Source organism: Alosa pseudoharengus, unplaced genomic scaffold, assembly GCF_046254945.1.
Source record: "Alosa pseudoharengus isolate Yale_2024_CS ecotype anadromous, Long Island Sound unplaced genomic scaffold, YU_APseudo_1.1 YU_APseudo_1.1_scf_1, whole genome shotgun sequence".
Lineage (NCBI taxonomy): Eukaryota > Metazoa > Chordata > Actinopteri > Clupeiformes > Clupeidae > Alosa > Alosa pseudoharengus.
In genome coordinates this window covers 54,203,699-54,217,372 of record NW_027468564.1, presented here as the reverse complement: position 1 = coordinate 54,217,372, position 13,674 = coordinate 54,203,699, and the positions used below count along the sequence as shown (strand labels likewise).

At 41.7% G+C, this 13,674-nt stretch overlaps 2 protein-coding genes across 7 annotated transcripts in view; both read left to right on the top strand.

The window, feature by feature from the left end:
* The window catches only part of adcy9a (adenylate cyclase 9a), a 54,772-nt gene extending 46,822 nt beyond the window's left edge, over positions 1-7,950 (top strand). For both annotated transcript variants that reach the window (XM_076293186.1, XM_076293179.1), the window contains 4 exons: positions 179-338; positions 1,852-2,000; positions 2,619-2,645; positions 3,135-7,950. In XM_076293186.1, the coding sequence (XP_076149301.1) occupies positions 179-338; positions 1,852-2,000; positions 2,619-2,645; positions 3,135-4,611 (1,813 nt within the window). In that variant the 3' untranslated portion in view covers positions 4,612-7,950. The remainder of the gene's footprint in view (positions 1-178; positions 339-1,851; positions 2,001-2,618; positions 2,646-3,134) is intronic.
* Positions 7,951-10,004: 2,054 nt separating this feature from the next.
* Positions 10,005-13,674, top strand: part of crebbpa (CREB binding lysine acetyltransferase a) — a 59,414-nt gene continuing 55,744 nt past the window's right edge. For 3 of the 5 annotated variants that reach the window (XM_076293109.1, XM_076293103.1, XM_076293096.1), the window contains exon 1: positions 10,005-10,887. In XM_076293109.1, the coding sequence (XP_076149224.1) occupies positions 10,800-10,887 (88 nt within the window). In that variant the 5' untranslated portion in view covers positions 10,005-10,799. The remainder of the gene's footprint in view (positions 10,888-13,674) is intronic. The other 2 variants (XM_076293120.1, XM_076293112.1) reach the window with 1 other exon arrangement.

The following is a 13,674-nucleotide window of genomic DNA, read 5'->3' as shown; positions in this document are numbered from 1 at the left end:
TTTTAGAGGAAGGAGGAGAGAAAGGCAGACATTCGTTAATGGTGGCAGACGGAACACTCTGAATTTGTTTCATGATGACTTGCCATGTCGGATACGTTTGTGCACCTGTCCTGCACCTTCGGTTCTCACCCCCTTGTTCTGCCGTGTGTGTGTGTGTGTGTTCTGTCCCTGGTTCCAGTATGACGTTCTACCTGGACAACGTTCTGAGCTGCACACAGCAGTTCCTGCGCGTGGTGTCGGGCTGGGTGCCGCGACACATCATCGGGGCGCTGCTCGTCTCGCTGCCTGCCATGTCGGTGTTCTCCCACCTCACCTACTGCCTCCACCTGCCCAAGGAGGTGAGATCATTACTGCAGCTGTTCTGCATCCCAAACTATCCCCTCGCCCAGCTTACCTTCATGACTCAGACACATTTACATTTTTGAGGCAAGAGGGACATGATCATGTGCACATCACATCACATCACATTCTCACCATCCGAGTACATGAATGAGAGGTTATGAACATACAGTATGACAGTACCTGTTCCGGGCTTAGTGTGATTGAGCCTGATTGCTGTAAACCAGGTATCGTGGATTCAGGTATCGTGTATCTGTTGTAGCTTGATGAGACCTCGATGCTGGGTGGCATGGTAGTGATCTTGGGTAAAGTGAGTCTTTAAACTTGGGCCTTTTTAACATCCGACATGTGGGATAAGCTCATGTTCATGTTTACCCATCTCTATTGTAATGCCAATCGAAAAGAGCCCTTCAGCAATGGGCACAATCTTAAGTCTGCGCCAAAGGGGCTGTGCATTTTTCCGCCCGGGTCTTGCTGAGCGTGGGTTTCCGGCAGCGTTCTTTAAAAACCCTGGACATATACATTTTCAAAGGATGTGTGTGTGTGTGTGTGTGTGTATGCATGTGTGTATGTGTGTGTTTAGTTCCTTGGAGGCATTTAGATCAAAGTCCTAATCCCCCTGAAGAGTGAGTCATTAGGCGGCGAGTCTTCCCGAGTTTCCCGCTTTGATGTCATTAAGAGCTCTCGGAGCGCAGTGGGATGAGCCTCGCGGCGGGCGGACATGTGGTGCGCTGTAATGTCACAATCATCGGCAGCCAATTTAACGCACAAGGATGCTGCTAGCCGTAGGCTCAGGCAGGGCTTTAATGCTGTGTGCGTGTATGTGCGTGTGTGCATGTGTGTGTGCAGTTATGTATTAGTTATAAGTATATATACTTTTTTGATCCCGTGAGGGAAATTTGGTCTCTGCATTTAACCCAATCGGTGAATTAGTGAAACACAAACAGCACACAGTGAGGTGAAGCACACACTAATCCCGGCGCAGTGAGCTGCCTGCTTCAACGGCGGCGCTCGGGGAGCAGTGAGGGGTTAGGTGCCTTGCTCAAGGGCACTTCAGCCGCGGCCCACTGGTCGGGGCAACCCTCCGGTTACAAGTCCAGAGTGCTAACCAGTGGGCCACGGCTGCCCAATTGGTGAGCTCATCAGTGGACCGTATATTTGTTGTTATTGTGGAGAATGTGTGTGCATGCTGCTTTCTGTATGCATCTATCCTGACTATTTGGACACAAATAATTGATGACTTACTGTAAAGTGTCATGACAAATGTAGCATCACTTGAATTACGAGTGTCAATCATGAAGATACTTGTAGAACCCCGTACTACAGTTATGTATGTTTGTGGGAATCCTTTGACGGGATGAGAATATAACACTAATCATTACATTTTCATCCATGTGATTTCACAATGCCCTGACAGTCACCAATATCATCTTAAAAGAACAAGTGCTTTATGTCCTGAAGTGCAACACAATGAGTTCTCCTAACACCCAACGTATCTACCTGTTCTTTCAGGTCATCATGCTATTGTGTTGCGCCATCATCATCGCTATCATCCAGTACTGCAACTTCTGCCAACTCAGCTTCTGGATGCGGTCGGCCTTGGCAACAGCAGCTGGGGTGGCCCTGCTGGCTCTGCTCTACAGCCCCCTCAGCAGGCCAAGGTGAGTTAATGCAGCCTCATTCAACCAGACGCGATCCCTACTGGATGTCAGATCAGGGGTACTATAAGTTTGTTAAGCATTGTTTTTCATTTGCCTAATCAAAAATGACTGCATTCATTTTGACGTCTGTTTAAGGCCTTATGACCATTCATGAGAGTAATATTGGGGCTACATTTCTACTTTGAATCAGGAGTTGAGTTGTTTATAAGGTTTGGGGTTTTAATTGGGAATATTACATTAAATTCTCTTGTTGGCATAACCATTACATGAAATTGATCTGAGTCATATGTCTGTGGTTCCATTTTCCGTATCCATCCACAGATCTGTGTATTTGGGAAAGAGTCATTTTTACTTTTATAAGCCAGCACGTTGTTGAATACTGTATAGGAGTTTTGTTTTTGTTTGGGGGACAGGCTGCCTCCACTTTGTTTGTTTGTTTTTTATTTTCAGGAGATGATAGCTGAATGTAACAAAAACATTTCTGGCCTTGAAATTGCGTATGATCGCTGACTGTACCTTTAAGAGAGCATTGGAATATGATGCATGATACCTTGGTACAGACAAATCTTTCATTCATGTATTTATACAAACTTATTCTGAACATTATTTCTCTTCTAGTGCTAACGACATCTATCTTGATATGAGGTGAGCAATCTATTTATATTGGTCAATAAAAAACATCAATTTGAGGAATTTGCTCTTCAACTGTAACCATCACAGAAAATATTTAGCATTAATATGAAAAGTGTGTAAGAAGAGGTTCCCATAATGCCATTCAACCTCATTCATTACAATAATCACACACATCTACCAAGCTTCCCTAAGGTTATAAAACACTGTCACATTGAGAATTTCTGAGTACGTACTCTCCACGCTCGACAAGAATTACATTGCTTGTTCATTGTTCAGTATGAATAATTAAATGGAGTTTTTAAGATTAATGTGGGTATATTAAATATAAATAAGCATGGATAAAAATTGCTATTTGAATAACAGAATGCAGAATAATATTTTTCTGATAATTTGTGATTTTCCTAATCATTTATGATCCATAAGATTAATGCAGAGAAATTACTTGTCAGCTTTGTGACTTAACCAGCGTTTAAATCCTCTGAATTTTCATACTCATCACAGAAACGTCAGCAGCAACATCAGTGTCTTAGATTTCCAGCCTTCCCCGACCCCAGTCAGTGACCTGGGTACCCAGAAGGGAATCCTGCAGTCTCTGGTTCCAGAGGCCATCCTGGCCTTCTTCCTGCTTTTGCTGCTGGTGTGGTTCTTAAACCGGGAGTTTGAGGTGAGCTACCGTCTTCATTATCACGGCAATGTGGAGGCAGACAAGCACCGTATCAAGATCCAGAACATGCGCAACCAGGCCGACCTGCTGCTGCGCAACATCATCCCCATCCATGTGGCAGAGCAGCTGAAGGTCACCCAGAGTTACTCCAAAAACCACGACAATGTCGGCGTCATCTTTGGCAGCATTGTCAACTTCAGTGAGTTCTACGAGGAGAGCTACGAGGGCGGCAAAGAGTGTTACCGCGTGTTAAACGAGCTGATTGGTGACTTTGATGAGCTCCTGCGTCGGCCGGTTTTCGCCAGCGTTGAGAAGATCAAGACCATTGGCGCCACTTACATGGCTGCGTCAGGACTCAATGGTCTGCCCTCTACCCATGCCACTCCCCACCACCTGCGGGCGCTGTTTGACTTCGCCCTGGAGATGATGCACGTGGTGGACGACTTCAACAAGAACATGTTGGGCTTCAAATTCAAACTGCGCATCGGTTTCAACCATGGGCCGCTCACCGCCGGCGTCATCGGTACTACCAAGCTGCTCTACGACATCTGGGGCGACACGGTAAACATCGCCAGCCGCATGGACACCACGGGCATGGAGTCCCGGGTTCAGGTGAGCGAGGAGAGCCACTGCGTGCTCCGAAGCCTGGGTTACTCCTTCGACTACCGCGGCACAGTCAATGTTAAGGGCAAGGGGCAGATGAGGACCTACCTCTTTCCAAAACTGGGGGATGGAAGTGGTGACAGTGGTGGAGGACCTGGAGGAGGAGGAGGAGGAGGCGGCAGCGGTGGTGGAAGTGGCAGCGGAATTCTGTCACATCACCAGTTGCCTGTCACAGAGATCCACGCAAAGGCTGAAGGAGATGTAAGGCAGCCCACAGTGGGGGAGACTTCCAGTAAAGTGCCCAGTGTTGGTGGCCCATCCCACTCTTCCCCTTCCCCTGCGGTGTTGACCACTCAGGCCACCGCTCCACTCTGCTGCTCATCGTCACCGTCATCATCAACGTCATCCTCTGCCATGCAGGGTGCCCTTGGAGTGCCTCTGGGACCAATCTTAGGCCCGTCTGATATAGCTAGGGAGACAACCAAGGACAACAAAAATGCGCTTACAACCCCTAAACTTGCTGGGGGGGATATTAGCAGAGACCCATGTGCTTCTTCAGTGCCTAGTTTCGCCAATGTTCCCTCACAGCACTCAATAGAACAACATTTTCCTTCTTCGTGTCTGAAGGGGCCATATAGACAAAGGGATGAAGAGGAGGAGGATGAGGAGGCAAATGAACATACAAAACTCAGAGCTAAGGAGTGCTTATGACTGGACCTCCAGCTCTTGCCATGATTGCTCTTCACCCCATGCCTCCAATGGAGTGACTTAATTTTTCTGACTAATGGAAGTGTTAGAATGCATTGTGGGAATTGTAGTTTTTTCCCCCCTCCCACTGCAAAAGGCCGCTTGGCCAAATACAGATAAAACTGCATTTGTTCCACAGACATGCCCATTCCCTCTCTGTTAGACTTGTGTGGCCTTGCATAGTTTTATATCTTGCTTACATTTTGACAAGTGTCAGAGGCATAATAAGGGAATGTGTGTGTGTGTGCGTGTATGTGAGTGTATGTGTGTGTGAGTGTGTGTGTGTGTGTGTGTGTGTGTGTGTGTGTGTGTTTGTGAATGACTGCATGGGTGTATTGTGGAGCAGTAGAACTGATGGTATTTGCTGTGTGGATCACAGTACGGCACAACACAGTTGGGAAGGGGAGAAGAAAGTCTTGGGTGCAGGGAGGCTCCATTTTTTAATAGATGTTGTTATTGTTGTTGTTGTGTTCCTCTTCTTTTCTTGAGTTGATCAAGTGCCTTCAGGATAGATCAATCTGCGAACAATGTCACACAAAAAGCAAAGAACTGAACAAAGCTTAATCAGTTGAATCAACAATCTTTGCATGGCTTTTTTTTTTTTCAAAAACAGAAACTTAGATGACGGATAATGCTGTGGTTGATACAACTTTTTTTTCCTTCTGATATGTTTTGTTTTGAATTTTTGAGTATTTGTCATTCAGTGACTTTTTATGAAATCAAAGAATGAAAAGTGCCAGTCAAGGACAAAATGTTCAAAAAAGGGAATTTATTTGCTGAATAAGGGAGTTTACTAGCCATAATGTTACACTGCAGAAGAGCTTGATAGGAAGCATGCCATGAAAGGCATTCAGTCTAGAAATTACACCTGTTTTTCATAAAAAATGGACAAAGATATCTCCTGAAAACTAAGCAAAGCAAACCAATTAAATACCCCTCTCTCTCTTTAGTAATGCGTGAGCGAAGGCTTTAAATGTGAGAGAAGTTGAGGCAATGCTGTATATGCATTTGAAATATTAGGTAATATGGAGAACTCAGCCATACTTTAGGCAAACAAGTCATCAGTCATAAGGGTCATCAGAGATGCTCCTGATTGGTTGATTAGGGTGCGGTGTCTTATCTTACCTCCCAACATGGGGCTCTTGGAGACCCCAACTCTCACTAACCCAGAGGGATGTTGGGATATGAGTTACCCACAGTTACACAACTGTGGCTGATGTAGCCTACTCCTTCTCCTTACTTCTAACACTTGACACCTCGAAGCACAAAGGCTCGTTTCTTCAAGGGGAATTTAAATTGGGAAAGTAGAATTGAATTTCCCTTCAAATATTGAATTAGAGATAAGGGAAATTCTTACAAATGTCATGGCTCTGTGAGAATGCTCTTCAGATATTTTTGCCATCGGACCTAACAATATTGACTAACATTTTGACAACTTCATAATTTTTGCAGCAAAACTGAACATGCCTTCCAACAAGTGTTGGTTTCTTTATTGTGGTATCAAAACTTGTGGAACCACAGACAGTTCATTTATATTTAGCTGAAACTAAGTGTAATTCAAACTTTTATGGAAAAACAGGGTGTAACTAGAAAGATGAAGATGAAGATAGATTTGCTCTGCTTCAGTGCGCATTAATGGGAGACACTCAAGGCTGAACTGATTCATGGACTGATGGAATCATGGAATCAAATGTGTCTCTTAATACAGTGTATATGAAAAAAAGAAGATTTTATTAAGATCTATAAGACTTTATTAAGGTATTTGTGAGGGCTGACTTCTGCAATGCCTGCATAAGCAACAGTGTTTTCCAAAGGATTAGGCTGACTCGTCTCAGACATAGCCCAGTGGACGTGACTGCATGCAATATTTAGCTATGATATCCACATTTGGGAGGTGGAGAAGGAGAGGCGACCCAGCTGTATTCATAAACTGAAATTGCCACTTTTAAGTCAGGAGTAAAACATGGGGTGCAATGTTTTTTTTTTTTTTTTCAAAATGTGTGTCTGATGGATTTTTTTTTTTCTGGTGCCTAAAAATGTTGCTGAATTGTATTTTATTTTATTTTATTTTTTGGAGGGGGTAGGGGTTAAAGAAGTGAACATGATTATGATGATTGATGATGACAATAATTATGGGTTTTATGAAAATGATCCTGATAACTCTAATACATCCTGTTCTTAGTGTCTCCCTCTCCATGACTACCACTGCAATAACTCTCTCTGCTTAGCTCCCTGTCCAACTATTTTACTCATCTGATGAGAATGCTCTTAATCACCAAATGATATGCTTCACCCCTCAGTGTCTGTCTCGATGCTTTTTCAACAATATGCACATCTCTCTTCAGCAGCTCTAGGACAGCTGATTTCTTCTCTCATATCAAAGGACCTGGGTTTAATTCCCAGCAGTCATCAGAAATCAATCCAGAGACATGGATTGAGGCCTCTTGACCGTAAGAGCAGATTCAGTTATGGTGGTCTTTGTGGGTGGTTGTGCCAATGCCAATAATTGAGCCTTTAATGAGTGTTTTGAATTTGCCTTTTTCATTTTCTTGTCCTTTCAAAAGAAGGTTGAAATATTTTTCTTTTGTTTACAGATAATTAACATAAGCACCTAACCAAGCCAGTGCCTTTTTGTTGCCTCTTCATCTATCACATAGTTATTCATGTTTTGATATCAGTTATTGAGTTGTTTGAATATCATCAAAATGCATGTACTTACAGTTTTTTTTTATTTGTTCTTGCAATAATTTGTAATTTGTCAATTAATAACTTTATTTTTTTTTTCCATGTATATTCTTTCCCACTTTTGGAAATAGAAAATCTGAGCACTGTGTATCTTTATATGGAAAATATTGGGATAAAGAGAAGACATTTATTTTTCATCTTATTTTGCCTAAGATATGACTGGTTTGGCTGTGCATTTTCCATCAGTCTTGGTGCGACTATATCTAGATGGAGAGAACAAAACGACTTGCTCCTGTGTGCACATCAATACTTAACATGTCACTGTCACTCCAATAGCAAAACACAACCTGCGATCATAGTATTTAACACCAATTACCTTTACGTTTGTGTAATGGCCCTTTTGTAGTGAATGACAATGTGTATTTATTTGTGACCTGGTTTGGAGGGGGTACATGTATAATGCTGAAGCCTGTATTTTTTTTCCAAGGACATATTTCTGAAAAGGGAATTGCAGGAATTGCAATGCAAGGATGTTATACTGTGGGGTTATGGGCAAGCCACCCTGATCACACGCCTGCAGCTGCCTCAATCCAGAAATAAAAAGGGAATTTCAGTCCACGCGAGTGTGCCTCAGAGTCTGTGCTCTCTCACACTCTCTCTCTCTCGGGCCACAGAGGGGAAAGGGAAGAGTGAGAGAGTCGGAGGAAGTCACTGCGAATGAATGAAGCCATGCAGTCTTAGAATGTTAGTTTACTCATTTGAAGCCATGCACTCTTAGAATGTTAGTTTACTCATTTGAAGCCATGCACTCTTAGAATGTTAGTTTACTCATTTGAAGCCATGCACTCTTAGAATGTTAGTTTACTCATTTGAAGCCATGCACTCTTAGACTGTTAGTTTACTCATTTGAAGCCATGCAGTCTTAGAATGTTAGTTTACTCATTTGAAGCCATGCACTCTTAGACTGTTAGTTTACTCATTTGAAGCCATGCAGTCTTAGAATGTTAGTTTACTCATTTGAAGCCATGCAGTCTTAGAATGTTAGTTTACTCATTTGAAGCCATGCAGTCTTAGAATGTTAGTTTACTCATTTGAAGCCATGCAGTCTTAGAATGTCATTTGAAGCCATGCACTCTTAGAATGTTAGTTTACTCATTTGAAGCCATGCACTCTTAGAATGTTAGTTTACTCATTTGAAGCCATGCAGTCTTAGAATGTTAGTTTACTCATTTGATTGTGTGTGTCTGTCTGTCTGTGTGCTTGTGTGAGGAAATAACCGTATAGACACATTCACCAGCATGCAGGATATCCAGCCACCCAAGTTATTGTTTTCCAGGTTTATTAGGGGAAATAAATATATTGGGGGAAGCACTGTGTTCAAATTAACACAGATTTACCAATAATTTTTATGATGCTCCTTTTGGCAGCAAAAGAAATATGCAGGGACATTCAAGTTTTCCCAAAACAACATAAATGAGTCTACGTCCAAGGAGTTTTCAAGCCTCATGTCTGTATAGTGTCATGAGCTAACACACTTAAACAGTTGCAAAATGCAGTAATTACTGTAATTTGTAATTAAACTCACCTACATTTATATTGTATAATAGATGGTTACTTGTATTTATGCATCTCCCAGATATTCCACAGGAAACATCCAAATGTTTCTGATGTGCCACATGTGAGCAAGTCTGTGCAAGGCTGTCTGCTTCAAGGATACATCAGATGAAATGAATGCAGAAATCAACAGAATGCACAGTCTCACACACATCTATAGGTCTACCTGCTTCATGATGGCAGCAATGTCTCTGCTGTGTTTTAAGAATCTTCAATGCCACCTCACTGGAAAGCTTCTGAGTAGCGTGTCCTCTTTAGAGACTTTGCAGACTGATAAACTCTCAAAAACAATGCACAATACTTTTGCAGTAGTTTTGAAAATGTAATTGTCGTTTCCTTTACAGCCTTTTGTTTGTTTTTGGAGCATTATAGTCTTAACAGCTCAAACCAAGTTTATTTTTTTTACAAATGGCAATAACCTAGGACTAAGGATCTAAGGACCTAGGATATCACAGTGCAAGGCCTAAGGCATTTAACCCTTTCCACTCTAATTGGTTGATATGGACAGTGCTTGGAATGTGGCAAATAAGCTAAAATCCAAAACTAGAAGTGAATGTATGAATTACTGATGGCTCCCCAGTCGTGTACAGGGATTACTGACTGTCCACACCCTCAGGAAGTATGGTGTATTATTTGTTTCATTATTATTATCTCAAATTGTATTGAGATTTACCATTAAAACAGCAAACCTCTTATATTGGATGAAGAGTAGCCTAAACCTTTTTTAAATACTGATCTATTTGTGATGCTGGACCGTGCTAAAATATCGTATTTACAGCCCTTGTTAATTAAATTGGAATTCAACGTCTTACAGCAGACATCTAGTCAAAGAAATCGGCAGGGATGTGGATGCTTGACCCTTACAGCAAGTAGCTGACTAAATATGTTAATATTTTCATCAAAAACTTAGATGATTATTAGTAGTATACTGCCCCTAGCGGCAGTGGCGTTGGCAAGCGTGTGACGCACGCTAGGGCTTCATTACATAGGTTTACGTAGGGCGTGATTGCGCGACCCCTCCCCCTCCACAGTCTATCTGGAAAAAGAAAAAAAAACTTTTTGTATCGAAGGAATCAACAGCCGCCATCTTGTCGCGGCTCAGAATCAGGATTTCGGTGGAGCATTATTTTATATTTTGAAACAGAGCGTCCGGATCTACATTTAACGGCACCGCTAACCAAAAAACAAAACACTTAAATCATTCAGAAGAATTTTTTTTGCAAAAACCGTGGATTTAATCGGCGTTCGTCGGACAGAAAGCCCTCGTATATCTGATTTCCCCTTCAGAGAGCGGCGCTTCTGTCCCTATCTCCGTTCCGAGACGTATTGTTTACCGGGAGCTATCGGAGGAGAGACAGCAGCTTAGACACGATTTTGCAAAAATATATTATTTTTATGCAGTTATGCGCTGTTATGAGGATTTAAACGGATTTTGCACGGATTTTTTTGACGTCAGGAAAATGGGTTATGTGGTGATGCACATTTAACGACTCCTGGGGAAACGGTCAACGACCCATGCCGATATATTTTAATTTATTTTTAGCCGTATTTTTTGGTCGAAGTAAAGTCTTTTTGATAATATAACGATGATAATGTGGGTGTTGGGTGTTGGATTATCATGGGGTGAATGGCGGTGGCGAAGCGGGGCGCTGTTGTTGCTTTTTTGAAATTCTCCCTTGCTGATAGCAAGCAGGCTAATTAGCGAGTTAGCTGCCTAGCTACTTGCTAATCGTGCGAGAAAGAAAGGTTGTGGTTGGGGGGGGTGGGGGGTTGGTCTGAATAACTTTTTACTGTCGCGGGGATTTTCCTTCCTTTTTTTAATAATTGATCAGAAGTAATTATAAACTACTGCAATGGCTGAAAATCTGCTCGACGTTGGACCTCCCAACCCAAAACGACCGAAGCTGAATACACCTGCTCTTTCCGCCTCCGACGGTCCAGGTAAATCAGGCAGGCCTATTAGCAAACGTTAACATTAGCCACATTTCTAGATATTTAGCTAATAAGCTAGTGCTATTAACTAGCCAACTAGCTGCCTGGCTAGTGCTTTTAAACAATTACGGATATGTAGGCATGGGTGAATTCTGTAATCAATGCTATGTTAACCTTAAGATATACTTCATAGTTGAGTTTTATAAGTTGGCACTGATGTTAACTGTTAACATGCTATCGTTAAACCCCCGGTTGTCGTCTCGTTAGCTCAATGTGAATACAGGTAAGTTGAGTTCTGTTAGCGTGAGTGGTTCATGTAAAACTCTGTAACGTTAGCAAAGACATTTTTGTATATAAGCTGTTTTTGAATGGTCAGTGTAACTACCCTACCGGCAACCAACATTAGTTAGCTAGTTAATTAGCTAGGCAGTAACATTTAATGCTAGGTAGGTAAATTCAGGCACGCCTTTTAGGGAGGTATTAAGGAGGGCTCAAGCATTGTCAGTGTAACATTAACGTTATTCGTCTTGAACATTAGTCATCAATTTCTCCATATGAGAGCTATACTCACCATAGTAATGTTAAGTGTTTCATTGTAAGATTATATAACTGTCAGTGTGTGCAACTAGCTTCTTTAGTAGTTGTGTCTGGCTCAGTCTACTACTCCATAAACTCGGGAGTGACAGTTCCGTTAATCCGTAGCAATGCTGAAAATGCTCTCTGCGATAGCGCCCCTTTTTGTTGCAGTCATTCAGGCCACTTGTTGCTGGGCTCATTGCATCACCTGCTTTATCACACGAATTGCACGCAACTCTTCAAACTTGGTCAGCAGGACTGTCAAATTTGGGAGCAGGGCGACAGTGAAACTGCACGCCTTAACGTTTCATGTCTGAAGTGTTTTTGTAGCAACATTCAGTGAATTGTTTTTTACGTCGTTCATGATTGTGTAGAAACAGGGTGTGAGCTAGTCCAAAGTGGTGAAAAAATAATGTCTACGCTGTCGAAGTTAACGGGATGACATGTCCTACCTGCGCTGTGGAGTGCGTCGGACACTGTCGGGTGGTTTTCGAGACACATGGTTTACTAGAAGGTTGAGCTCGTCAGTGTAAGTACCTTGTTTCATTCGAAATCAGGAACACAGTCCCTGGATATAGTGATTTTTTTTTTTTTTTTTTTTTTTTTTTATTCAGCCAAGTTGTCAACAATTAGACTAACTGCTTGTTTGTTAATGACTTTAGAAAACGTTAGAATAAAGTCTGTTTCTCAATGAAACTATTGAGTGCAGAAGGTGGTGAGAACATTGTGGAGCACTGCAGTATTTTGTATATAGTTAACATCCATGGTAAGTCAACAAAGAATACCAGAGGCATGTCACCTTTTTGTGTGAGAAATGATGGTGCATCACTGTCCTCCTCATTTTTATTCTAAAGTTTGTTGTATATTCAGGGTTTTTCGGTTTACCCAGTTGGTTATCCACAATCAACACTCCAGAGTGTTTGTAAGCATTACCCTACATACATGGATCACTCTTCTGAAACTAATGACACACTTACAAATTAGGGTTGTTTGTGACACAAATCTAATAAAAATGATGATGATTACTCTTCCTGTGCTATTTAAAATCTGGTCACTGGTTTGGGTTTGGGTTAGTTTACTCAAAGATGGAGGTTCTCTCTGGAGTGGGCTAGATGGCGTGTGGTAGGAAGCACACACCCTGCCTATTTAGTGTATGGTCCCCCACCGTCCCCGGCCCTGTGACTTGTTTGGTTTGTGTTCAGATGGAAAATGTTGCCTTTTCGCATGCTAGAGTTTGTTAGGCTGTTGACCTTGTTCAGTGTTTAGTCTACAGCTTTTATCTATTGAAACTTTGGCTATATTTTGAGATTGTCTGCCAATGTGAATTACAGTGAACTACAGTGAATTGCTTGAGTGGCTCATATCCACTGTAGCAACATATTACAATAATCCAATAAACTATGTTTAGTTGCATCCACCTGTGCCATTTATGTAGTGAGTATGCATGCTTTCTCAATCTTAGCTGTGCTTCTCAAAATCCTGTGGAAGAAGGGATGTATTAGAGATTAGTGATGGTGTCTAGTGCAGTCTTTTTGATGGCCAATTCCAGAAAATGGCATTTATTTTTAGAGAAGACTTCTAAGACGGGATTCCTTAGGAAGGACAACAAATAGTCCATACTCTAAACAACATTGTTGATTTGTGTCTCAGTTACACAACAACTTACTTTTAATGCACAAGGCAGTTTCACATTCAGTTATGACAAAAACTCCCTAATCCACACAGTGAGATTTTTGTTTTGATTATCGCTGTGTCTAAATTAGAAAGATATAGCTAACTGGTAAGGTACCACAGTGGAAGACCACAGCAAGACCTGTTTTCAAAGATGGTCTGCAGTGGTTGACTTCTTGCTAAACAGTGACTCACATTTTGACTAAAGTGTTATCACACACACATCAGATTTGATTCACTATACCAGAATGTGTGTGTTTGTTAGCCAGATTGCCACAAACAACCTATCATTTTATTTATGTCAAGTATTTAATAGCATATCAAGAATGCAATGATTTCTTTGAATGCATCTATTTTTTTTTCTTTTTGAGACGAAGAATGTCTTGAATTTTTGTTGAGTCATAGGCTGAATTTGCCTAGGCATAAAAAAATGTTTTCTTGGGTTCCGGTTTCCGACCGACCCTGTCAATTTATGTGCGACCTAAATTTATTTTATGAGCTTGGGGAAGAAATAACACTAAATAGTCTAGGCTACATTAACCCTTAGAA